We start from the raw sequence: 26,656 nt of genomic DNA on the forward strand, positions 1-26,656 counted from the left end.
TCACCAGTCCATCACAGGGCCACATATAGACAGACAACCACACACACCTATGGGCAATTTAGAATTACCAATCAACCTAATGTACATGTTTTTGGACTGTGGGAGGAAACCGGAGTAAACCCATGCAGGCATGGGGAAAACAGGCAGACTCCACACAGAAAGGCCCCTGCCTGTTTGTACCCGGGATTCAAACCCAGGACCTTCTTGCTATGAGGCAACAGCCACCATGCTGCCCCGGGGTCGATTCATTAACTGCAAAAGTAGCTGATAGTGGTGTGACCAGAAACAACGGGTATACATCAACATGCTCCTGCTGTTACATTATTGTCTCCGGAGTGAATTGTATGGCATAAATTTGGACATTCATTAACATAGTAAAGTTTTCTATAAGATCTTTATTTCCCCCTTTAGGGAGGGAATATCCAGTGTTAACAATTTGTCTAAGTCAGAACAGGAACTCACTTCTTTCGTAGACGTCTGAAAATGACTGTGGTGTAAGTGGAATATAATACTGGAAAGACTTCAAGGTGGTAACAGTAAACTCCGCCCACTTTTAGTAAAGATAGCATCATATTTTGATCCTTAATCAGTAAGTAAATGCTAATTCGAGTTGTGTAAATAAGGTGGTAGTGGTACAACATTCACAGTATTGAAAAACTTACAAATACTTTATTCAGCAACTGTCTGTCATTAAAACCATTACTTTTTTTTTGTTACAGACATTACAAAGTAGATTCCAAAGTAGATCGCTCATGATCATCATCATTACTCATGATCATCTACATCATTCATGATCATCATCTTTAGAAAAAGCGTAGTCAAGTACAGTGAGCTTACATTCCATCCCACAGGACCATAGATCAAAAACAAAGAAGGCCACAGGTTGACAGGACACACACACACACACACACTCAGCATACAAGTGAAAACACCAGCGGTGTGTAAATGCATTGCTGTTTGCTTGGCAGGTTTCTTCTCTTTGCTCCGAGGCTTGCTCTGAACCTTGCAGTCTCAGCCAGCGCTGTGATAATGTGGCAGGTTTGAGTGGGACATTATTGTCCTATCAGCATCAATGTTCCACCGGGAGCCCCGCCCCCAACTGTTTAACACCTGCAACCAGGCGAAGAACGTACATTTCTATAGTTACTCAATAAGGTGCTAGAAGACATAGATTTTGTCTCGCTGAACCGTGTCCAAGTCATCATCCATCGTCAGGAGAACCTGAGGAAAAATATATATATTTTTTGAACAATACATAAAAAGGAACATGAATGGAAGTTCAATCAAATTATTCCGACTGAAATTATTTAAATGTAAATGAATACAAACCTATGACTAGAGGCAATACTAAATACCGTTTCAAATCGGAAAAGGTTAAAGAGATGAGTTAAATAAAATAAATACTATATTGAAAGTACATGCAGAGATAAAGACAGATGCATTTAAAAACAAATTAGAAAAGTAAATCTCAATCTAAGCTGAAAATCAAACATTGTGTGTGTGTGTCGCACCAGGAAGGAGCCAAACATGGCAATTGAAGACAGGAAGTGCCAAATGTCATGATCATCAAAGAACGAGAGGAGGATGCAGTCGCGGTTGTGCTCACGGGACTCTGCTGGGGTTTTCTAAAACCATACAGACTTCTTCTTGTTATAAACAGGCATCATAAAAAGAACATGTCCTTTGTTCACATACAAGTTTACAGAAAATGCACAGTAATTGTCCCAGTGTACAGTAATGTAGTGTAGTTCAAGTATAGCTCTTATTATCGTATGTGTGTGTGTGTCTCACCTGCCAGGTGCTTAGTCCCTGAAAGAAAAAGAAAAGAGCGAAGCCCCAGACTACAGCTGTGAAGACAATACACACCAACGGCAAACACCGGATCCGTTCACCACTCCGCAGCTACACATACACACACACAGGACATATTAGAGAAGCACCTACATAAAAACTAGAACCTTAATGATCTATAAGACATATATATTGAAATGTTTGTGTGTGTGTGTGTGTGTGTGTGTGTGTATATACCTTCATGATGATGTAGAAGGCAAAGTACAGCAGCAGGTTACAGATGGCGATGGCCAGCAGGTACGAAGCAAAGTCATTTGGCTTTTTAATCAGACCATATGCAGCCCTGTGCACACATAAGGAAATACATTACAATGCATGGAAAACTGAGTATATTGAGTATGTGTGTGTGTGTGTGTGTGTGTACACTTACAGAGACCAGTTCACAATGTTGCCCATCACAAGTAGCACCATCCGATCCTTAAAGAACAGTAAACACACATTACACACTTCTCTTCTGTATGTGGTGTGTGAGACAGGAAGTCAGTCAGGTAAGAGGGAGACTGTGTGTGTGTGTGTGTGTGTGTGTGTGTGTGAGGATGAGTGACTCACTATGTACATGGGTCCACTGCACTGGCGAATACAGTCTGTGTAGATCATATGAAGGATCCTGCGCAAGATCCCTGAATCTGAAATAAACACAGACACACATCAGCTATTCCTGTTCTGTGTTTTTGCTACTGTGTGTGTGTGTGTGTGTGTGTGCGTGCATGCTCACCCAGCCTCCAGCGGCCCATGTAGTAGAGTTGAGTGCTGAGCAACATAGTGAACAGGATGTGCAGCACTGAGAAGACGATCCAGAATGCTGTGTTGCCTTTCCCAAACACCTGAAAACACACACCATACATATTATATGGACAGAAGGAAAAGTGTCATGAACTTAGCATCATTCTTAATCTCAACACTCTATATAATATGTTATAAATAAAGCGGTGTGTGCTTCTGCTATCGGAAAATAAATCAACAGTGGGCTGGTGTGATGAAGACGAGTTACTGTTTCCACACAGTAGCTGATTATTTTCTTACACCACCAGCAATTTACCAGGGATTCATCCATCCATTTTCTATACCTGCTTTATTCCTAATTAGGGTCACGGGGATCTGCTAGAGCCTATCCCAGCACACATTGGGCGAAAGGCACAGGTACACCCTGGACAGGTCACCAGTCCATATGGACAATTTAGAATTACAAATCAACCTAATGTACATGTTCTTGGACTGTGGGAGGAAACCGGAGTACCCTGAGTAAACCCCACAGGCACGGAGAGACCATGTAAACTCCACACAGAAAGGCCCCTGCCTGTTCCATCCCGGGATTCGAACCCAGGACCTTCGTGCTGTGAGGCAACAGTGCTAACCAGGGATTACACTTTTTATCAAATAATAAATTACATCATATATCATAATATCTACAGCCATAAGCTAATAATGGACAGTTTAGTGCATTTATTATCACCACACATACACTATATTGCCAAAAGTATTCGCTCACCCATCCAAATAATCAGAATCAGGTGTTCCAATCACTTCCATGGCCACAGGTGTATAAAATCAAGCACCTAGGCATGCAGACTGTTTTTACAAACATTTGTGAAAGAATGGGTCGCTCTCAGGAGCTCAGTGAATTCCAGCGTGGAACTGTGATAGGATGCCACCTGTGCAACAAATCCAGTCGTGAAATTTTCTCGCTCCTAAATATTCCACAGTCAACTGTCAGCTGTATTATAAGAACGTGGAAGTGTTTGGGAACGACAGCAACTCAGCCACGAAGTGGTAGGCCACGTAAACTGACGGAGCGGGGTCAGCGGATGCTGAGGCGCATAGTGTGAAGAGGTCGCCAACTTTCTGCAGTCAATCGCTACAGACCTCCAAACTTCATGTGGCCTTCAGATTAGCTCAAGAACAGTGCGCAGAGAGCTTCATGGAATGGGTTTCCATGGCCAAGCAGCTGCATCCAAGCCATACATCACCAAGTGCAATGCAAAGCGTCGGATGCAGTGATGTAAAGCACGCCGCCACTGGACTCTAGAGCAGTGGAGACGCGTTCTCTGGAGTGACGAATCACGCTTCTCCATCTGGCAATCTGATGGACGAGTCTGGGTTTGGCGGTTGCCAGGAGAACGGTACTTGTCTGACTGCATTGTGCCAAGTGTAAAGTTTGGTGGAGGGGGGATTATGGTGTGGGGTTGTTTTTCAGGAGCTGGGCTTGGCCCCTTAGTTCCAGTGAAAGGAACTCTGAATGCTTCAGCATACCAAGACATTTTGGACAATTCCATGCTCCCAACTTTGTGGGAACAGTTTGGAGCTGGCCCCTTCCTCTTCCAACATGACTGTGCACCAGTGACCAAAGCAAGGTCCATAAAGACATGGATGACAGAGTCTGGTGTGGATGAACTTGACTGGCCTGCACAGAGTCCTGACCTCAACCCGATAGAACATCTTTGGGATGAATTAGAGCGGAGACTGAGAGCCAGGCCTTCTCGTCCAACATCAGTGTGTGACCTCACAAATGCGCTTCTGGAAGAATGGTCAAAAATACCCATAAACACACTCCTAAACCTTGTGGACAGCCTTCCCAGAAGAGTTGAAGCTGTTATAGCTGCAAAGGGTGGACCGACGTCATATTGAACCCTATGGATTAGGAATGGGATGTCACTTAAGTTCATATGCGAGTCAAGGCAGGTGAGCGAATACCTTTGGCAATATAGTGTACATTACAGCACAGTGGAATTCTTTTCTTTGCGTATCCCAGCTGAGGAAGTTGGGGTCAGAGCGCAGGAGCAGCTATGATACAGCGCCCCTGGAGCAGGAAGGGTTAAGGGCCTTGTTCAATCAGCCAACAGTGGGGCTTGGTGGTGCTGGGGCTTGAACCCCGATCCTCCAAACCCAGGACCACTTGAACCACTGCTGTCGCTGTTCGATGACGTTAGTCATCTAGTAAGTTGTTAGTTTCTTATCTGTTTCAGCAAGTTACTCACTACTCCAAGCACGGAGAAGAAGATGACTGCGGCGAGACAGGCGTAGGCGCTGTAGGCACTGGCGTTGATGTCTGGGTGTCTCTTCTGATATAGCTTCAGCATGCACAAACCGGCGATCATGTACATAAACGATGTGTCTGAGAATAAAACAAAAACGTCATAGTTAGTGGACCCAAAGAGTACTGCTTTAATGCTGAGCATGTTACTGTGGTGTGTGTGTGTGTGTGTGTGTGTACCAAACTGAAAGTTGGTGTAGTTGGGGCAGACGTGGTAACAAGCACTCAGCAACCCTTCCATCATAAGAGCTGTACCCATGGCATAGAACAGACCAAAGTGCTTGGGGATGCCACACTCCTTCAAACACACACACACAGGAAGAATGAGCACTGTAACATTTGGCAGCTGTAAAATAAAACACTGCTCCCCCCCCCTCCCACAGGTTTTCAGTTTAGTACCAAATACTCTGCAAGTATGATATTCCATACCTGCTCATGGAACTTAAGGTACTTTGGGGGCGGAGTTAAGAGCACTGGACAGTGTTGATCGGTTACACATATTGCAGTCACATGATGTGCACACTATGTATATATACACACTTGTCTGAGCAAATCTATTTAGTGTTAAACTGTGTGTGTGTGTGTGTATAAATTCTAACCAGAGCTGTTGCTTCCTTGCGCAGGAGTGCACGCTTGTGTACGACATCCCTCTGCAGCACGATGAGCAGGAACAGCAGCCCGAGCATCACGTAACCAAGGTTACTCAGGATGTTGTTGAATGAGCTGTGCACACACACATTAATGTGTTTAAGACACATTACTTAAATTATGGCACACATCTTTCACTATACTATACTATATCCACAAAACTAAACATCTGGTTTGATACACATCACTAAACCAACTAAAATAATCTCGCACACACACACACACACACCTCAGAGCCCCTAGAGGATGCGCACACAAGAAGTTGTAGTAACAGATGTCTTGATTTCCTGTCACGTTAACAACCTGTAAATAAACACACAAATAATCCCATAGCGGATACACGTGAGAGTGAGAAAGAGAGAAAGAGAGAGAGATAGAGAGAGAGAAAGAGAGAGAGAGGTGTGATGTAATATTTTATCATCTCACCGTCTGATATGTGATGACTAGCTGGATCACGGGCAGAGCGTAGAACACAGCAATGGTGGCAATGTTCCTACACACACCATGTTATATTTCACTATAATCATGATATAATCATTACTTATTGCTATATTTCAAAGCTTTAACTCACAGAGACAGAGGACTGTGTGTGTTTGCTTACCAGAAGTAAATCTGGTACTTCTTGCTCAGCACGCGCTTGTCTTTCCGAGCCAGATCAGAGACACACAGGTACTTCTGTAGAGATAGAGACAGTGTGAGACATTTTAACACACACACACAGTTTTACTTCAGCTCTGGAGGAAGCCCTGACCTTGGTGCGGATGATGTTCTTGTCCGAGTCTATATCAGCCAGGGTGTCGTAGTCGTCCTCTTCCACTGAGCTCAGAGACTCCTGTCTGCAGCGACCCACTGTGTCCAGTGAGCGCTCTAAGACGTACACACACACACACACACACGTGATATTAGAACAAAGAATGAACTGAATAATTAAATAGAATAAAGCCTATGCTGATTATTCATTTTCACACAACAATGATGACCTGAATGATCAAAATGGAAATGCTAGAGCAGTGCCATGCATAAGTATTAACACCCCACATTCTGTAACAACATTACAACCTAGAGCACCTTTTTTGGGTTAATAATGACAGAGAGAGAGAGCAAGAGACAGAAAATGTTCAAGGGGGTACATACTTATGCAAAGCACTGTCTGCTGTCATAACCGATTATCAGCACATGCTCTAAAATCAGCGCTCTCTCCTCTGATTGATGATGAAATATTACAGATTATGAATCAGTGGTTGCTGATTAGTGAGGACTGGATTGTGATTGGCCGAGCTCATCGTGCAGTTCTCTATTGATTTAGCGAACGAGTGGGCGTGTCACCAAAGCGGACGACTATGTGGTGCGTGCTGATTGGCCGACGCTTGAAAGCCTCCTGTCCTGAGGGGTGAAAACAGACCAATGAAATGGCGGAGAATATCCAATGAGCAGGCTAGGGGGAGGGGCTTCAGAGAGTGTGGTGGTCATTTAGTGAATATTTGTTCCTAGTGGTCAGTGTGAGTAGGTGTTTATCTTATACCCATGTATCCATAATTGGCTTCAGTGGAGGCCAAACTGTCTGTCGCAGGTCCTGAGCTCAACGTGCTGGCGTTATCAGCTGCAGAGAGAGAGAGAGAGAGAGAGAGAGAGACAGAAGAGCATGACAGAAAGAAACAGAGAGAGAGAAAGCGTGAGAGAGAAATACGAATAAATTAGTGATTTATGAATTACAGAAGAACAAATAGTGTTTAATAAATACACACAAACAACTCACCAATTGATCCGTATTCATAAGGAGAAGCCGGCGTTTTTCCTGGAAGATGGTCACACACACTAATAAGTACACCAACACACTCTCTGTACATTTACTGTAGCTTCAATAGAAATTGCTTCACACAGTCGGCAACAGTAGCAGTGCTATGCTCTGCTCACACAAGAGTGTAGCCCCACCCACCAGCCAGTTCTAGTCTATGTTCCCATGGAACTAAACATTGGAGCTAACCCTCAGACAGCTAAAGATTCTAATGCAACATCGTAGTGATGTTTAGCAAAAAACAAACAAACAAACTTGTTCCTGTCTAGCATTAGCGTAGAGTTAATTAGCCATTAGCGAGTGGGATTTGGTGTGTCAATATCGCACATTTAGAATAGGGTTAGTAACACACACACTAAACGAAAGCACTAAGACGTACACACACTCGCACGTCTTACCTAAGAGAGAGGCTGAGGAGAGAGAAAGAGAGAGAGAGAAAATGGCATAAGAAAAAAAAAAACAATTCATGTTTATTACAGCAGACAAAAACAATAACCTTATAGAATAGCATACTGTTAAAACTGTTTGCATTAGCAAAGGGCATGTGTGTGTGTGTCCTTCTATGAAACAAAGTTGAGAACAAACAGTGCGGTACTAAAAATGATGGTTGCTAGGTTACCTGTCTCCGCCGGTGACATATCAGCTGGGTTCAGAAGCCCCTCCCTCTTTTTGTGCATTCTGTAAAATGGAGAGGAAAAACACCAATAGTCAAAATGTATCAACACATACACAGAGAGAGAGAGAAAAACACAGATATAGACAGACACATGGACATTAACACACAAGGACAGAGACACACACCTCTTGTTTTCAAAGCAGGCCAAAATGAAGGTCATTGCGTAGAAGAACAGGAAGATACCGAGACAGAACAGCATTCCTATAATGTACACCTCGGCTATGACACGAAAAACAAGAACACACAGAGTTAGCGAACAGGAACTTATTCTATTAACGAGTTTACAAGTGGATGAAACTTCTCTGACTCACAGTCGATGGCCGGAGAAACGACCACTTCCAGAGTTTTGCTCCGGTTTCCAGCATCCAGCAATTCATCTGATAGAGAAAACCAAAAAAAAAAAAAAAAACACTCAAGGTCCTCATGTCGGAGTGATATAAGAATAAACTGAGTCGATTTTATGGAATCATTACGCTCTGTTTGTGTGTGAATGAAAGAGAGGGACGTGGAACAGTGAGATTACAGGGTGAAGAGGTGAAGAAGGTACAGGAGTTTAAGTACTTGGGGTCAACAGTCCAGAGTAATGGAGAGTGTGGGAAAGAGGTAAAGAAGTGAGTGCAGGCAGGTTAGAATGGGTGGAGAAAGGTGTTGGGAAGGTGTACAAGACAGTGGTGAGACCGGCCATGCTGTATGATTTAGAGGCAGTGCCACTGAAGAAGAGACAGGAGTCAGAGCTGGAGGTAGCAGAACTGAAGATGTTGAGGTTCTCTTTGGGAGTGACAGGGTTGGACAGGATTAGGAACGAGTACATCAGAGAGACAGCTCATGTTGGATGTTTGGGGGACAAAGTTAGGGAGGCCAGATTAAGATGGTTTGGACATGTTCAGAGGAGGGAGAGTGAGTATATTGGTAGGAGAATGTTGGACATGGAGCTGCCAGGCAGGAGGAAAAGAGGAAGGCCAAAGAGGAGGTATATGGATGTAATAAATGAGGATATGAAGCTAGTGGGTGTTAGTGTTGAGGATGCAGAAGATAGGGAGAGGTGGAGAGAGATGATTCACTGTGGTGACCCCTGAAGGGAAATGCCAAAAGAAGATTACGTGCTGTAGAACACTTCATCTCTCTAGCAAATCCACAGGATTCATTTGTGAGCAATTCAGTTCTTTTAATGAGTCGATCAGTAAATGAACTGAATCAGGGTGTTAATGAATCTCAAGTGAGCATTTTAATGCATGAATCATTTGACTCACACGGCTCATAGCCAACTTACTGTTAGGAAATAACCCACATAGCTATTATTTCAGATAATACTACAAAACACAGAGCTTATACTTATATATAATGATGTCACTTACATCGGTAAAGTACAATATCACGTCTGATTAAGCTCCAGTGTTATGATTTAAGGTGAAACGTGATTGGCTGGAACACAGGCAGTGGATTAAAACACAGCCATATCAGAGTGAGTGATGACTGTGTGTACTTCCAGGACACCGGGATGTGATTGGCTCACCGGGTGAGAGGGGGTAGAACCTGAGCGGCCCGCCGCACGCCTCGTCCTCTGTCTTCACCACGATCACCACGTAGAAGCTGTTACTGGGAAAGTCCTTCCTCTGGAAAGCAAAACAGGTCCAGTTTTTATCGTGACATAAAGTAACTGCTGAGAGATTTAACCTAGCTAATGTACGATTAAAACCTGTATTTCATCCTAAGCACCGCACTGAGCTGAGGAGAATGAAGATGAAGGTTAACGGTGATACTACCAGAACATCGATATGATGTATTTTGGTGTCCGTTTTGAAAACTGGGAAACTATAAACACATTTTCCTAATGCAGTACAAGGTTGTATGATGGTCATGTGGTGAAAAAAGAAAGATGATGTTACCTGTACTGTAATAGCAGCTTTCTTGGTCATGGTCTGGTACATCCCAATGAAGGCCACGTTGTTGTCCAGATCATACACAGGACACTGAAGAGTAAGGAAAAATCGAGCGGTTAAAGGTTAGGATCAGGAATTTAGGATCTCCTTGCTCCCTGAAATGCTCTACATTGCTTCAAAGTGTGTGATTGTGTGTGTTTCAAGAGTTTTGATAAAGTCTCAGAACATTAAGTGTCTTAAAAATTAAGATTTGAATTATTTAACATTACTGGTTTTAGATTATAAAGGTTAATTCAAGTCTATATACACAGATATATAAAATTAGCATTGAGCTTTGAGATTGATAAAGAAATTGATAAAGAATTTGGTTTGCAATTACGGATTAAGGCTATATATCAGAGTTGAACAATAGGAAGTTACAGATTTACAATGAAAGATTCATACAACTCAGTCATTTCATTCAAATTTGTTCTTTTTTTATGTTTGAGCTTTTTTTAATTATGCTGACTCTAGAGTATATTACAGAATCTTTACAAAAGTTGTAATGAGGAGAAGTCAGAGTAACAGTTTTACATACAAACAAAGATACAGGCTAAATTTAGAGGAAGAGGATTGTGTGTGTGTGTGTGTGACCTGGATGTCCTGAATAGACATAACGGAGCAGGGGAAGTTCTTCTCTGAGTTTACTTTCACAATAACTGTGTCCACTCCATCCGGAAACCCATACTTGAAAAACTGCAGTAGAAAGAAACCCAGAAAGAGAAACAGGGGAAATGAAAACAAATTTCCCAAGTTGCCAAATACTGCCCTAATGGTCACTAAATGGCTCCTAAATGAATCTCCAAAATCGTGCAAAATGCAAAGTGCACTGAGACTCATGAGATAAACAGCTTCACAGGCTGACTTACTGAGGTCTTTTTCTAAAGAGAGCTAAATGGATCCATCAAGAGACCTTTTTTTTTGAGAGGCATCTGAAGTTTCTAGAGCAGGGGTCTCTAACCTTTTTTCCTTTGAGAGCTACTTTGACAAAATTTAGGTGTCCAACAGCTACTAGTGTCATATCATTAGTAACATTTATTTACATCGCTTATTGCTATAAACCAAACTGGCCTCCTGGTGGTCCAGCGGCAGGATCCCATGCTCTCATTGCCGCTGGCCATCCATGTAAAAATCTGCCATGTTTTCTTTTAACTTTATCCAAACTACTTCAATTTGTGCTTATAGATTTAAGTTCATATAATGTTTCCAGGTACGGTCTTGGTGCTAGCTCTATGTGAAATCGATTAATGAACAGCTGTATGACTTGGAGTATGATTTGTTTAAGGAGCCAGATTTCGGTACAACACCAGAAAGAGGCGGGGGGTTTACTGAGTCAATCTGATTTTATCAATTTGTACACGTGTTGGAGACCCCTTGCTCTAATTAATAATTAACCATAATAATTTTTCATTGACCTCCAATCCAACAGAACACTCAAACACACAGGAGTTCTCTGTATGGCCCGGAAACAATGATATTAAACTGTTTTAAAGTGCCTCTGTTGATATGCACATGATCATCTTTAAGATTCTTAGTCCGTGAAAGTCTGTGGTATTGTATAAAATCACATATTAAAGTCTTAATGTGTAAGAGAATTCTCAGAAGTTTAACGTGTGTAAAAGTATAAAATACAAAGACCTTCTTTCAGTAAACATCGCAATCTCCTTGTTAGTGAAATGTTACGAATGCCATTTAACTGATCCAACTCGCCAAACTCCATGCCACCAAGTGCTCTGTTTACATTCAAGGCTTTGTGTGACCTTCATAAAGAACCTGTGACGTGTGAGTGTGTGTGTATGTGTGTTTGTATACATTTCCAATCATAACATTTCACTGCTGCAAAGAGTCAGTTCTCAGTTCCTACCGGTAAATAGACTAACCCTGTCTCAGTTTGCCTTAGCTCTCTCTCTCTCACACACACACACACACACACACACACACACACACACACACACACACACACACAGAGACACACCCACACACACCCTTGCCGAAGATTACCTGGGTGGACACGTCACCCTGTTTCACAAAGGCTAATGTGAAACCAGTAAAAGTAAATGATTAGCAAGTCCAATCATACAACAATCATAAACTGCTGGGAGACACAATAAATATGTTCCAAAATGCCCTAAAGGACCATTTGTTACACAATGTAATATCCTACAGACTCCCGAGGTGCCTTAAAAAAGGTCCTTAAAGTGTCTAGTGTTTAAGAGGCCCCAAAATATCTTAAAGGGATGTCCTTACATTGCCTAGAGACCCTGAAGTGCCCTAAAGGTCTTAAGAGACTTTCAGACTCTTGGCATTAAAAAATGACCTAAAACAACAAATGTGACCAAAAGGTTAAACGATCCAAAGAGCTCCAAAGGGCATTAATGTGCCTAGTGACCTACAGGCTTCAAAGTGCCAAATAGCTCCCACCCCCACCACCCTAATATATTCCAAACTGCCCAGTGCCACAGAGTGTGTGAAGTTCTTTGTCTTTATCTAAAATAAATAAATACATTTGTGTGTGTGTGTGTGATTGTGTTTACACGAACCTGGGGTTGGGACGGAGTTGCATTGAAGCTGAACTTCGTATTTGTCCTGTAAAAAAAAGGACATTGCTGTTAAATCATTATGCTCAGATGATGACAAGGGGATGAGGTCATCATATTGTCAAGCGAACTTAGACAACAAGCACAGTGAGGGCAGTGTTGAGGGGTGAGATTATAAAGCTTGTACGGAGAATAGAGACAACAAGGCCTCAATCAACAGAGGTACACTTAAGTATATAGAGTATATTAAGTATATAAAAGCCCAGAAGTACCCTAACCCACTAACCCTACAGATCTAAAGGGTCTTAAAGTCATGCAAGTGCCCTAACATGCCCCAAATCACCACAAGGTAATGCCTTAATGCATCCCAATAATGCGTACCAGCATTTCATAAACAAATAGTGTCATAAAGTACCACTTAAACACCAAAGTGCCTCAAAGGCCACGTGATATTTCTGTCATCACTTGGTCCCAAGGAACAACAACATGCTGAAGTGATCCTAAAGTGTTCCTCAAACGGTCAAAAAAACAATAAAATGTACCTAAATGTTCCATAAAAGTGCCTTCAAAGCAATAAAGTGATCCACAGTAATTTGTTTGTGACACTGCTTTATCTGCCTTTAAATGCCACAACCAGCCTTAAAGTGCCCAGGTAAGCATTTCAGGTTAATACACCATTAAATAAACCCAATGCTCTCTAAACTGCCCAGAGGAACCAAAAAGTGCCCTAAGGTGATACCACTGTATTGTGTCAACACAGAATTTATTAGTATGGGAGTGAGGAGGAGGATGATGATAATGATGAAGTTGAGACTCACTGCAGCGTGAAGCTTTCTACCCTGCTGACCCGCAGCTGGTACTGGACGCTGGAGGTGGACAGAGTGGACACGTCCACGTAGAAGAATTGGGTCTCAGAGAGGGCGAGCGTTGGGGGCTGGCACAGAGTTCGTCTCACTTGCGTATATTGGTACTTCCTCTGGTAACTGCAGTGTGAGAAAGAGAGAAAGAGAGAGAGAGAGAGAGAGAGAGAGGAGTCTTAAATGTCTTAGAGTCACCAAAGCATCCCCTCCCCTAAAGGCCACCAAACTGCTATTACATTTCTCTGACCCAAAGACCATTATATGAACCCAAGCAAACTTTAGAGCACCACAAACTGCTCCAAGGTTGCCAAGTGCCCTATAATTCCCCATAAAAGCTCAGGCTGCTCTAAATTCTACAAGGCTATCAAAATTCCCCAAAGTCCACCAAAGACCCTTCCCAAACTGCCCCAAATACCTTAAAGTTACCCAAAATCCACTATAGCACCACAGACTGCTTCAAGTGCCCTAATACTATCCAAGTGCCCTAAAGTCTCTTACAGCAACACAACATGCTTTAAGTGCTACAAGGTTATCTATGTGCCCTAAAAATTCACCCACGAAATGTAACTAAGTGCCCTAGGGTGGGTGTCTAATGTGCCTAAAATTGCCCTCAAGAGCATTTACATAAATGAGTTCATCCAGAGTGAAAAATGTAACACACTCATTGATCATGTGACAATCCACAATCTGTTCAAAATCCACAATCTGAACCAGCGAACACGGAGGAACTGAAACTTGTGACCTGAACCATGTGCACTGTCTGCGTGTGTGTGAGGGTGTGTGTGCGTGTGTGTGTGCGCATGTGAATATGGAACTAAACCCTTCACAAATTCTTTACTGCTGAGGATGCCATGTGATTAACTTTAGGACTTTATGATGCTTTCTCTCTTTCTCTCTCTCTCTCACACACACAAATCTAAAATTCACATCAGACAAATAAGGACCTTTGGAATATTTTTTATGCAGGAGCTGTGCAGCTCTATGAGTCACTATGTCAAGCCTCAATATGGTTTTATCAGAGAATGCTCTAATAAAAAAATATTACAGTACCAATAAATTTACACAGACTACAATTTTGGATTTTATACCATGTGGATCATGTCTTCACTCGACATGCTAATTCTTAGCTGCAGTGATTTAGCAGCACGGATTTTAAATGTTAAGAATTTGTTGTTTTGTTCAACCTCTTTTTTTGGATGTTACGTAACCATCCTTGTGATTTCTTCTGAAACAGGAAATCGGTCCATTGGTCATCAGCGTGTGTTTTAATGTTTTAAAAGTTCACAGGAAACTGATGAAAGCTTGAAGTTTCTGAAGTGTGTCAGAGAATATTTATATTTGAAATGTCTAAAATCATCGAAAGAGGATCAGGAGGAGTATTCAGAAAGGTCCGAGGTCGCTAAGTGACAGGATACTCACAGGCCTCGCAGGATGAGTGGAACTTGGAAGGAGAGCACGGCCTGTTTCTGCCTCACTACAAACAACACAGGGCTCTTAGTGTTCTCTGACAGCAGCTCCACCGACACACGAACCCCTTCCGTCTGTGTGTGTTTGAGAGAGAGAGAGAGAGAGAAAGCCAACAAAAATACTCATTACATTGTGCACTAATCATGGTTGCAATGCTGCCTTTTGCAAGGTTACCCAAATTTGCAACATGCAAATGAGTTCTCCAACAAATGGCGATTCTTTAAACGGTTTCTGTACAGACAAGAAGATTTACTAAACCTATAAAGAAGAAAAGCTAAATTACAAGTAAAGAGTCAAACCAGAAGCAGAAAGCCAATAATGTTAATTGTAACAATTAACTTAGATTAGAGTCGGTTCAGGATTAGATCAGTATTATAGAGATTCGTTTAGAGAGTTGGTTCAGGATTAGATCAGTATTATACAGATTCGTTTAGAGAGTCGGTTCAGGGTTAGATCAGAATTATAGAGATTCATTTAGAGAGTTGGTTCAGGATTAGATCAGTATTATACAGATTCGTTTAGAGAGTCGGTTCAGGGTTAGATCAGAATTATAGAGATTCATTTAGAGAGTCGGTTCAGGGTTAGATCAGTATTATAGAGATTCGTTTAGAGAGTCGGTTCAGGGTTAGATCAGAATTATAGAGATTCATTTAGAGAGTTGGTTCAGGATTAGATCAGTATTATACAGATTCGTTTAGAGAGTCGGTTCAGGGTTGGATCAGAATTATAGAGATTTGTTTAGAGAGTCGGTTCAGGGTTAGATCAGTATTATAGAGATTCGTTTAGAGAGTCAGTTCAGGGTTAGATCAGTATTATAGGGATTCATTTAGAGAGTCGGTTCAGGGTTAGATCAGTATTATAGGGATTCATTTAGAGAGTCGGTTCAGGGTTAGATCAGTATTATAGGGATTCATTTAGAGAGTCGGTTCAGGGTTAGATCAGTATTATAGGGATTCATTTAGAGAGTCGGTTCAGGGTTAGATCAGTATTATAGGGATTCATTTAGAGAGTCGGTTCAGGGTTGGATCAGTATTATAGGGATTCATTTAGAGAGTCGGTTCAGGGTTGGATCAGAATTATAGAGATGCATTTAGAGAGTCGGTTCAGGGTTAGATCAGAATTATGGAGATTCGTTTAGAGAGTCGGTTCAGGGTTAGATCAGAATTATGGAGATTCGTTTAGAGAGTCGGTTCAGGGTTAGATCAGAATTATAGAGATTCATTTAGAGAGTCGGTTCAGGATTAGATCAGTATTATAGAGATTCGTTTAGAGAGTCGGTTCAGGGTTGGATCAGAATTATAGAGATTTGTTTAGAGAGTCGGTTCAGGGTTAGATCAGTATTATAGAGATTCATTTAGAGAGTCAGTTCAGGGTTAGATCAGTATTATAGGGATTCGTTTAGAGAGTCGGTTCAGGGTTAGATCAGTGTTATAGGGATTCGTTTAGAGAGTCAGTTCAGGGTTAGATCAGAATTATAGAGATTCGTTTAGAGAGTCGGTTCAGGGTTAGATCAGTATTATAGAGATTCATTTAGAGAGTCAGTTTAATATTAGATCTGAATGGCAGTGATTCATTTAAGAAGTCAATTCAGGGTTAGATCGGTATTATAGAGATTCACTGAAACACTCAGTTTAGAGCAAAATCAGTATTACAATGATTCATTTAGAGAGTGAGTCAGTTTGGGGTTCGATCAATATAAGAAGAACAAGGAAAGAGGGAGCAGAGAAGCAAAACACAGAGACAAAGAGAATGGAGATGTCAACAAGGTAAATAAAGAGACAATAAAACAGGATGTTTCACATAACTAAAATAACAGTGTCAGATCAGTATGAGTATGGAAGGATACTTTGAGCTCTATTATTGGCATCACAGTGAATCTCTAAGATGTGCAACAAAACAACATGTCCAGAAGTGGGCTATTGAGACATAAACAAAACCACCGTGATATCAGGTCTGATGGTTCAGTGGCTGCAGTGCTGGCTGGAGCTCACCTTGTTGCGTGTGACGGTGTGGTTGAAGGTATAGATGATCTGCACTTCACTCGTCACATTGTCCATGTAGCTCTTGTCAAACTCTCCATCTTTCTGCATCACCTGCACTGAGGTGTTTCTGACCTCGACGCCTGCACCCTCCACCGTCAACACAAACAACAACAACAACAAGAAGCATCTCAGAGAAGAATGTGTTGGTTTCCAGCAGCTGGCCATGCTGCCTCTGTCAGCTTCATCAGCACTCTCACAAATCTGCCTGAGAGCTCAGGTGAGTCTTCACAGCCAAGATGAAGAAGTGATGACGTGTGTGACGTAATCATCCAACGTCAGGGATCCGGTATGAAAAATAGCATGGCATAAAAAATAACAATAACTGAATTTCTTCTTCTTTAAAAAAAAAAAAGGTGAGGTTTGTTATCACCCGTAAATGTTCCAATAGAAATTCTCACGTGACCCGGAGACTTGACACCGTTGAGACTTAGCTAGCTTCTAGAAGAAATAACATGATGACATTAATGCTCCAATAGGATATATTAGCAGTCGTGTGGCTTGCTAAATTGCTTGCAGACAACCGGATGAGATTCGAGACCCAATTTTGTACAAAAGGTCAAAGTGCAGAAAAATACAGGCTTAGATGTTTATAGTGCCAGCTGTTAGCATTAGCATCAACGCTAACCGCTAAAGTCTGTTCGGCTTTGATTTAAGAACGAATAAACACCGCGCATGACAGGTCGTGTATTTCCGCCGTCTTCCGTAGAATGAAGTGTCACAGCAACCGTTTTAGTCCTTTAGTCTTCGTCTACTTCTGCAAAACGCCTGCTGGAGTTCACGATGTTTAGAAATCTCCTTAAGGCAGTGAAAACAAACGAGTTCATTCTGGGTCACTCAACAGCGCCCACGTGTGGTAAGATAATAAACCCATGTCAACAAATCCGGTAAACAAAAAAAAACCGTTTCCTGTCCTATGATTGGCTAACGAATCCAGTCTCCGTGTCACGATTGGATGATTTACCCTGTCCACTGAGCAATGACTCGTATTACTGCAAATAGATGATTTGCTATCTCACTGTTGCTAGCTACGTCAACGCATCCGCCATGTTGGGAGGGGCAAGACTACATATACTATATTACCAAAAGTTCAGGTGTTGTTTTTCAGGGGTTGGGCTCGGCCCCTTAGTTCCAGTGAAAGGAACTCTTAAGGCTTCAGCATACCAAGACATTTTGGACAATTTCATGCTTTGTGGGAACAGTTTAGGGATGATCTTTTCCTGTTCCAACATGACTGTGCACCAGTGACCAAAGCAAGGTCCATAAAGACATGGATGAGTGAGTTTGGTGTGGAGTCCTGACCTCAGCCTGATAGAACACCTTTGGAATGAATTAGAGACTACGAGCCAGACCAAAACTGGGACATCTGCCTTTACATGCACATTAATTTAATATGAAGTTGACCCGCCCTTATAGCTATAACAGCTTTGTCTGTTTCCACAATGTTTAGGAGTGTGTTTATGGGAAATTTTGACCATTCCTCTAGAAGCACATTTGTGAGGTCTCCACTCTAATTCATCCCAGAGGTTGAGGTCAGGACTCTGTGCAGGCCAGTCAAGTTCCTCCACAAAAAACTCACTCATCCATGTCTTTATGGACCTTGCTTTGTACACTGGTGTGCAATCATGTTGGAACAGAAAGGTGTCATCCCCAAACTGTTCCCACAAAGCATGAAATTGTCCGAAATTGTCCAAAATGGAACTAAGGGGCCAAGCCCAAGCCCATGATTTGGAGGGGTGTTCCAAAACCTTTGGCAATATAGTGTATAAAGACAATGCATAGAGGAATTCCGCTCTTTCTTTCTTATTCATTTTGCCATTTTCTTGGTTCACATATTATCTAAATTAAAATATCGCTTTAAACTCTTTATTTATTTATTCATTCATTTATTTATGTTCACCCCAGTTAATGAAATATTGTTTGATTAGATGGAATAAATTTTTTAAATATTTTGTTCTTTTTACTGGAGATTCTATTATGTTACACTTGTATTATTGTACATGGTATTCATATAATCACATAAGAAAATGTGATTTGTTTGTAAAGGTTTAGTGATTGTCTTTTGTATATACTTCCTGATATTTCTTTTTGTTGTTGTTGTTTTTTTTTTTTACCATCTAAACCACTTAAAATTTTGTACAAACTATCACTCACCTCTTCTTTTTCAGTTAATAAACTTTCGCAGATTCACTATGCGGTGTATTTTATTGACTCTTAATACAAGATACAAGTCTTATAATCAACTGTAACCGGGCCCTAGCTGCAGTTTTGTGGTTCGACCAATAGATGTCGGTGTTTCCTAATTTATTTCCACTGTGGGTTTGCGTCTTAAAACCCTGAGCATTCGCATGGGAGGAAAAAAAAGAGGAGATATTAAGTGAAAATAAATAATAATAAAATAGTCACACTGTCAGAAGTAGAGGCATGGAGCCAAAAATATCCACATGTAAACATTCACAAGTATTCAAGAGCCAGAGGTAAATATTTCTGGCCGCTCTTGCACGACTACCTGGTTCACTAGGCTATCATTTACGAGGAAAAATGCTCTGTTCACACTGGAAAAAAACAAGAATTTGACTTCACTGGTTGGTTAAGTTATCAAAACATAATTCTGTATGTATCAAGTCCAGAAAAAAACATACTGAGAAAAAAAGGAAGAAATAAGAAGTCAAAAGAAAGTGTTTTTTTTCCCCATCATTTTTTATTTATAAGTGAAGGTGTTTCAGTTTTGATGGTCAAAAAGAAAGTCAGGAGTAAAAAAATTATTAATTAATTAATTAATTAATTAATTAATTAATTAATTAATTAATTAATTAATTAATTAATTAATTAATTAATTAATTAATTAATTAATTAATTAATTAATTATTATTAAGGGTGGCATGGTGGCTTAGTGGTTAGCACGTTCGCCTCACACCTCTTGGGTTTGAGTCTCGCGCCCGCTCACTGTGTGTGTGGAGTTTGCATGTTCTCCCTGTGCTTGGTGGGTTTCTTCTGGGTGCTCTGGCTTCCTCCCACGGTCCAAAGACATGTAACTAGGCTGATTGGAGTCTCTAAATTGCCTGTAGTGTGTGATTGCGTGAATGAATGAATGTGTGTGTGTGTGTGTGTGCCCTGAGATGGGTTGGCACTCCGTCCAAGCTGTATCCTGCCTTGATGCCCGATGATGCCTCCCCATGACCCGAGGATAGATTGGATAAGCGGTACAGACAATGAAATGAAAAAAAATGTCATTTTAATTAAGTATAGGTATAGAGTTGCAATAATACTTGAGTAAAGTACAAATCTGTCAAAACAATACAGTAAAAACATATAGCATTTTCTATTAGAAAGAATAATTCAAAGAATTTAATACACGGCACCACTGATCTGTTGTTAATATTCTAAAGCATCAATCTTTTCAAGCTGCATCATTAATACACAATTTTCTAGTGATTTGAGACATAGCTTCATGCTCAATAAAGCATTGTAGCTCCATACAATATATGTCCTAATGGTTTCAGCATGTGTAAATGTTCTGTAAATGTTTGACACCCTACACTATTTTTAAATGATGGGTCTCTGTATGTAGAGATACAGTCCACTTTTTTTCTGTTTCAGAGCATCGTTCTCGTTTTGTGGCCTTATTTCCACATCGTATACTTAATAAGAATGAGTGAATGTGTTTAATATGTGTTGAATAGTTTATTCCTGTGATGCATGGATTAAGTTCATTAACACATCTCCATTTTTTGCCACAAGTGACCATAGAAGAGAAACAACTAATTGCAATATCTAATAATATATAATATAAGACATATAAAAATAATGACAAAAACGTGAAGGTGCATTTCACCATTACGTGACATCTGTGAGCAATACATAGTCAGACCTGAAAACACAAGTGAAAAAACATTAAAAACATTTTAACATTAACATTAAAATTAACAATAAATGAATTTGTCTATAGGTTAATAGAGATGTAAGGGGGACAAAGGTGGTGTTCTTATCTTGCATATTCATCGATCCAGGCATTTTTAATGAGGGTAAATGTGATCTTTTCCACTTCACAATTTGACCTTGAAAATGCAGGAAGACTGAAATTAAGATCACCTTCAGTAAGCACTGTATCCCGGGAACACTGGGGGTGAAGTGGGAATACACCCTGAATAGGATACCTGTCCATGGCACACAGGCATAATTTATCATTTGTCAGTCCACATGTTATTGGGAGGTGGGAGGAAACTGGAGAACCCTGAGAAACCCACATGGACACAGGAAGAATACATGAAGCTTCACACATACTGTAACTCAGCTCAGGACTGAAACTTGGATCCTGGACCCATATACGTCTCTAAACTTAGTACTGTAAATTGGTTTAGGAAATTTTAATTGCATTTGCAAAGCTGGGAGTGCCTAAACTGGAGGGACAAAATGGAGGACTCTACAGGTTAAGAGAACAAATAACAGTTCATGACCTTCACAGCGTGCCTACAGTCATCTGTTTCCCATTTTATCATTCCCACTTTATTATTTATTATTGAATATTGTTATTATTTATGAAAACACACCCAAATGTTTACTGGAGGATCGGGGCTGTGTGTTGAGGACGCGCACGCGCGCGTGTGAGAACTCGTGAGGCAGCGAGCTCTATATAACATAGAATGCCATGACTTTCTCGTTGTCATTTCAATGGATTTTCCTCAGAGACACAAATTTCACGTAAATCCCGCGCTTTTATTTCCTTCCTTTCTTTCTTTTATGTTTGCTATAAGATGCGGCTCGAAATTCACGCGCCACCCACTCGTGCGCGCGCGCGCACACAAACGCAGTTTCGTTTTGGTCGCCATGGCGACTGGAATCCACGCGCGCGGAGTGGAGTATGGGGGGGGTAGGAGGAGGGGAATGAAGTCATCGTTTACGCTAACCGTTGCTATAGCGACATCTTTAAGCGAGGGCGCTTGTGGACGGAGGGCGGGTTCAGTGTGAAGTGACGCACGATTGGGGCGTGGAAATGTGGCCGAGTGACGCACGGAGGGGGCGTGTTTAGCGCCGCGCGCCGCCGCAACGCTGCTCCGTAGTCGTTTCCCGCAGAGAGAGAGAGAGAGAGAGAGTGAGAGAGAGAGAGAGAGAGAGAGAGAGAGAGAGTGTGTGTGAGGCGAAAGAAGATGGCGGCCGTGCCAAGCGGAGCTGCTGTTGCTGCGTCCGCCGCGGCCGCGATTTCGCACTCGGCCCGAACGACCGCGGGCATGGGCGCCCCGAACCGAGCACCACCCGGCTCTGGTCTCGAGCATCAGAGTCGAGCCGGACAAACCGCGGCGTGTATGGCTAACCCCGGGCACCCCGCAGTCGGCAGGCCGCCCCCAGCTCGAGTGGGCTACTACGAACTGGAGCGGACTATCGGCAAGGGCAATTTCGCCGTCGTCAAACTCGCCACGCACGTCATCACCAAAGCCAAGGTGAGGCGAAGCTCTTACCGGACTAACCGTCAAGCTTTCCGAGCTGTCATCTCCGTATATCGGTTTTTTTCGCCGCTGTGGAAAAAGCGCTAGGCTGAGATTAATGTCCGCATCCCAAACGGTGCTGAATTTCCCTATATAGGCGCACTACAAAGGGTATGACCATAAGTCCTTGCTGCGCTGTACGTAGTGCGCTATATGTCCAATAAGGTGCTGTTTGGGATTCAGCCAATGGGCCTGCGGGGCAGTGTTGTTGTGTAGCTCTCTATGCTATCCTATACTATGCTATGCTACACTACGCTACAGCTAGTTAGCGCGCTTTTAGTCTTTTCTCTATAATTATTAGTTCACTTTGTATTTATGCTGGGTTATTGTTTGTTAGTAATAATTGTTTAAACACTTATTTAACAAATTTCCTGCCATGTAGAGTGTTGTTCATGTTGACATGTCGGTTTCTGTACAGACGAAGTGATGAAGAAAGCACTAGCCAGCATTTAGCCTCTAGCCAAAGCAAAGTAACGGGATCAGTCGTATGTGTCAACGCCACTAATAACGCTGAAACGTTTAGAAAACACACCGCAACTTTAACCTGAGCTTCTGATTAATGTAATATCTAACAACATGACCGAACAACAGTGGTTCAGAGTGGCTGTCTGAGCACTATTCATTAGCGTAATGAGCTAATGTTAACTTATCTGGATGCTGAAGTTGTTTAATTAGCCTCGACGAGCACATATTTGAGCAAATAGATGTGTTTCGAGTTGAATTATATCTGAAATCTGAATGTCAGAAACCTGTTGGAAGTTACAGATTTGAGAAGCATTACGAATAAAACAGCCCAGTTATTAGCAAAAATCAGATTTATTTAAGTGTTAGAACTTGTAGTGGTGATGTGCAATTATGGCCATGATGATGATGTGGGAGTGTGTTTGTATGGGCTGAGTGTTATATATATATATATATGTGTGTGTGTGTGTTTTAGGTGTCCCTTGTATTCTGTATACTGCACCAAACGCATTCATCTCACCATTTAATCATGAGACTGTGATCCTGTGCCTCCTCGTGTCATTGCGTATCTCCTCTCCTTTTTCTTTCCTTTCCTTTTTTTCTTACTGCGTGTACAGTTTTTTACACAGTGTGGGCGTCTGGTGGGCAGACACGCAGCTGGCACGGCCCGTACTGAGAAAGATCAGCGCATCTGAGGGATCGCCGGTGTGAAAACAGCTGAAACGTGCAATTCGTTTGCTCTTCGTATCTAAAACAGAGCTGCTGCGAGGGATCACCGGTGACAGCAGACGTCGACGCGATCAAAGCCCACAGGCCAGCGCTTGCTTTCCACACGGACGGGATTCCAACAACCTTTCCATCTCAAAACCATCCAATCACATGGACCAACGTTTCTCGCTCACAATTTTAGTTGTTTACTCCTGGTCTGGGAGGAGAGTGTGTACATGCGTGTTCATTTTATGCTGCTGATCATGAAGAATTGGTTCTGGTTTCTGTCAGGATGTCTCTTTCCTTTGGTTTTGGTTTTGTTTGCTCTGCACCAGGTTTTGCTCGTCGTTTGGTGTCCGCCAGGTTTAACCAGGTAGCTTTAGAAGCTGTGTGTGAAGTAGCTGTTATAGTATCTTAATAACAGTTCTTTCTTTGTTCTTTGTTTGGCCTCTGCTATCTATTTGGTTTTAAGCAGGTTCTACTTTTTATTTGGGTGCCATTTGGTCTTGTTTCAGTTTTGTGTTTGGTCTGCACCAGGTTCATCCCGTTGTTTGGTCTCCACCAGGTTCAGCTCTTCCTTTAGCCTTATTCTAGGCTCAGATGTTCATTTACTTTCCACCAGGTTCAACTCTTCATTTGGTCTCCTCCAGATTCAGCTGTGTGTTTGGTCTCCACCAGGTTCAGCTCTTCATTTAGTTTCCACCAGGTTCAGCTCTTTGTTTGGTCTCCTCCAGGTTCAGCTATGCGTTTGGTCTCCTCCAGGTTCAGCTCTTCGTTTGGTCGCCACCAGGTTCAGCTCTTCGTTTGGTCTCCACCAAGTTCAGCTATGCGTTTGGTCTCCACCAGGTTCAGCTCTTTGTTTGGTCTCCACCAGGTTCAGCTCTTTGTCTGGTCTCCTCCAGGTTCAGCTATGTGTTTGGTCTCCTCCAGGTTCAGCTATGTGTTTGGTCTCCTCCAGGTTCAGCTATGTGTTTGGTCTCCTCCAGGTTCAGCTATGTGTTTGGTCTTCTCCAGGTTCAGCTATGCGTTTGGTCTCCTTCAAGTTCTTGTTGCTGTTTCTTTGTTTTCAGCTCTCCTCACTGTCTTGCCCCTTCCACTTGGCAGCCAAAATGAATATTAAATAAATATCTAAAGAATAAAAATCTCAACTCTGTTTTTCGGGTTCCAGCTCATTCACGTTCCCTTGTTTGTTTACCATTTTGAAAAATGGAAGCTTCAGCGAATTACCGAGAACCACACCAACGGTCATAATTACTGAGCGTCTGGAAAATGAAAGCTGCGCTGGTTTTACCTGGAACGACGTCACCTGAGGGTACTTTATTTATTTCTCAGGTTGAACAGCCGGGTCTTTAGAACATTTCCGGTTCGTCGGAATGGTTTAAGATTATTGGGTTACTCTGATGTATCTGAGTCTCTGAGAGAGAAATTTCATTCCTGTAATGTTTTAATATCTGTACTTGATTCCTCTTTCATTTTTGGTGGCCAGTTTCGGGTTTTGCTCGGACACTTCAGCTCGACTGACTGGAGCACAGCTCTGTGTTATTTTAACTCTGTGTTATTTTTGTCACGTAGCACTGATGTGTTGAATCTGATGGAATTTTTGCAGATATTCCCACTCAAATATGGACTTTTGCAAAAAATTTTGTCGCAGAGACATTTGTGGCTAAAGGATTTTGTTGCCCTGTTAAGACGGTCAAATTAAAACCAGTTTAATAGCAAACGCAGTATCATCAAATCACCTTCAGAGATTTAAAGATCAACAAACAGTTGACTGCATTCATTCATAATTCATCAGCATGAGATAAATGTAGCGTCTTAATGCACCGCTAATCAATATTACAGCATCCCGAGAGTTGTATGATCTTCTTCTGTCCTTTTCAGGAAGCAGCCTCAGGACCATCTCAACAGTCAACGGCATCACCGCACCTTCAGCGAATGCTAATTCATATTTTTGTCCATATTCTAATCATCGAGGAAGACAAATCCCTGATTGTGATCGTCTTGTGATGCATTGTAGTAACTTGTAATTGCAGATTAGACCCTACACATCACCTGATCGGTCCTAAAATATTTTTTAGATTGTTTAAATAAAGTATAATGCAAAAAAATGGAAACGTTAAATAAGGTTAACGGTGATTAAACCAGATGATGTGGAGTCAGCTAGATTGTTGGTTGGCCGGTGTTAAGTTTTCTCTGTGTTCCTGGTTTCGAATTTATTTGAATGGTTTTAACATTTATAAAAAAGCACAGATTTCCTCTGTGTTCATCAGTTAGGGATGTTACATAACATTGCATTTATTACGTTCAAAACATTTATTTTTTATCAAAACAAACATAGCAGTGCTCAGTGCTCACCGAAGTGAACCGTTCACACACACTACAGCTCACTGCACTTGCTCGGCTTTTTAGGGCACTCGCTAAAGCCCTTGCTCACTATACACACTCACTCTGTGCTTTCTCACCTATCGTTCACGCTGGTGCTTCACCACAAAGCTGCCGGTAGTTCCTCCTCGTCATGTTTTCACTCAGCCCTGTTCGATCGTCTGTCCGTCTGTCCGTCCGTCCAGACTTGTGTCATCATATCATATTTACTCTATCAGGTATCAAGGTGTTTTGGTGTAGATTGATGCTTTCATTTGGATTTGAAGTGTGCCTTGTTTCGGTCCGTTTGCTTTAACGGCTGCTTCACGGCCAGGATCAGTCTGTGTGCAAACATCACTGCAGCATCACAGGGCTTTAGCTACAGAGCACCGAGTTCATTCACTTTCACCTAGAATATGCGTTTCTGTATTCGCTAGGTTGCGTAACTCTGCGTCCCACACACACACACAGAGCTTTGCTGCATCTGAACAGATTCTCGGGACTTCCATACAGAAAAAAAAATCCACTCTGGGCTTTTCACCGAACGTTAAACACACGCACGTGTTTCACGCTTCTGTTTCAGTACCAAACTGGTAAACACTCATTACTTCTAAAGTCCTCGCTAATAACACCTTAATGACACCCTGCGTTACAGAGCTAGCGGTTTCCATCGTGCCGCTCCGCTCGAGCAGACGGAGACGTCACGCACACGTGTCGACAGTCTAATCTCCACTAAATCCAGTCTGCTGTCCTTACAGCAAAGCAGCTACACAGTTCCTTTTATTTGTGACCCTCAGATCCCTGAGCAAACCTGTGGGA

The 26,656-nt window shown here is 41.9% G+C and overlaps 2 protein-coding genes across 7 annotated transcripts in view; one reads left to right on the top strand and one right to left on the bottom strand.

Annotated features, from left to right (window-relative positions):
- Positions 1-375: 375 nt before the first annotated feature.
- sidt2 (SID1 transmembrane family, member 2) lies at positions 376-17,677 on the bottom strand. 2 transcript variants are annotated; one of them, XM_058413834.1, is made up of 27 exons: positions 16,776-17,677; positions 14,737-14,858; positions 13,276-13,440; positions 12,461-12,506; positions 10,515-10,616; positions 9,888-9,971; positions 9,515-9,614; positions 8,313-8,378; positions 8,127-8,220; positions 7,945-8,003; positions 7,724-7,735; positions 7,287-7,325; positions 7,053-7,130; positions 6,282-6,397; positions 6,132-6,205; positions 5,957-6,023; positions 5,760-5,833; positions 5,482-5,605; positions 5,063-5,180; positions 4,827-4,963; positions 2,567-2,675; positions 2,401-2,477; positions 2,222-2,268; positions 2,029-2,134; positions 1,792-1,902; positions 1,512-1,625; positions 376-1,221 (listed from the first exon to the last, which is right to left on the bottom strand). In XM_058413834.1, the coding sequence occupies exons 1-27, from the start codon at positions 16,989-16,991 to the stop codon at positions 1,159-1,161; spliced, it is 2,520 nt and encodes an 839-aa protein (XP_058269817.1). In that variant the 5' UTR covers positions 16,992-17,677; the 3' UTR covers positions 376-1,158. The 2 variants fall into 2 exon arrangements, with proteins under 2 accessions (XP_058269817.1, XP_058269818.1); XM_058413835.1 differs by lacking the exon at positions 7,724-7,735.
- Positions 17,678-21,906: 4,229 nt separating this feature from the next.
- The window catches only part of sik3 (SIK family kinase 3), a 29,028-nt gene continuing 24,278 nt past the window's right edge, over positions 21,907-26,656 (top strand). For 4 of the 5 annotated variants that reach the window (XM_058413287.1, XM_058413286.1, XM_058413289.1 and 1 more), the window contains exon 1: positions 21,907-22,261. In XM_058413287.1, coding sequence (XP_058269270.1) covers positions 21,971-22,261 — 291 coding nt within the window. In that variant the 5' untranslated portion in view covers positions 21,907-21,970. The remainder of the gene's footprint in view (positions 22,262-26,656) is intronic. The other variant, XM_058413288.1, reaches the window with a different exon arrangement.

The sequence above is a fragment of the Hemibagrus wyckioides genome, linkage group LG17 (genome assembly GCF_019097595.1).
Source record: "Hemibagrus wyckioides isolate EC202008001 linkage group LG17, SWU_Hwy_1.0, whole genome shotgun sequence".
Taxonomy (NCBI): Eukaryota; Metazoa; Chordata; class Actinopteri; order Siluriformes; family Bagridae; genus Hemibagrus; species Hemibagrus wyckioides.

Bases quoted from the DNA above. Each gene is read 5' to 3' on its own strand.
- sidt2 (XM_058413834.1), bottom strand. From the start codon at position 16,991: ATGGCCAGCTGCTGGAAACCAACACATTCTTCTCTGAGATGCTTCTTG. The intron at 5,181-5,481 runs GTTAGAATTTAT...GTGTGTTTGAAG, and splicing joins GCAAGGAAGCAACAGCTCTG to GAGTGTGGCATCCCCAAGCA. The intron at 1,903-2,028 runs GTATATACACAC...GTGTATGTGTAG, and splicing joins CCTTCTACATCATCATGAAG to CTGCGGAGTGGTGAACGGAT.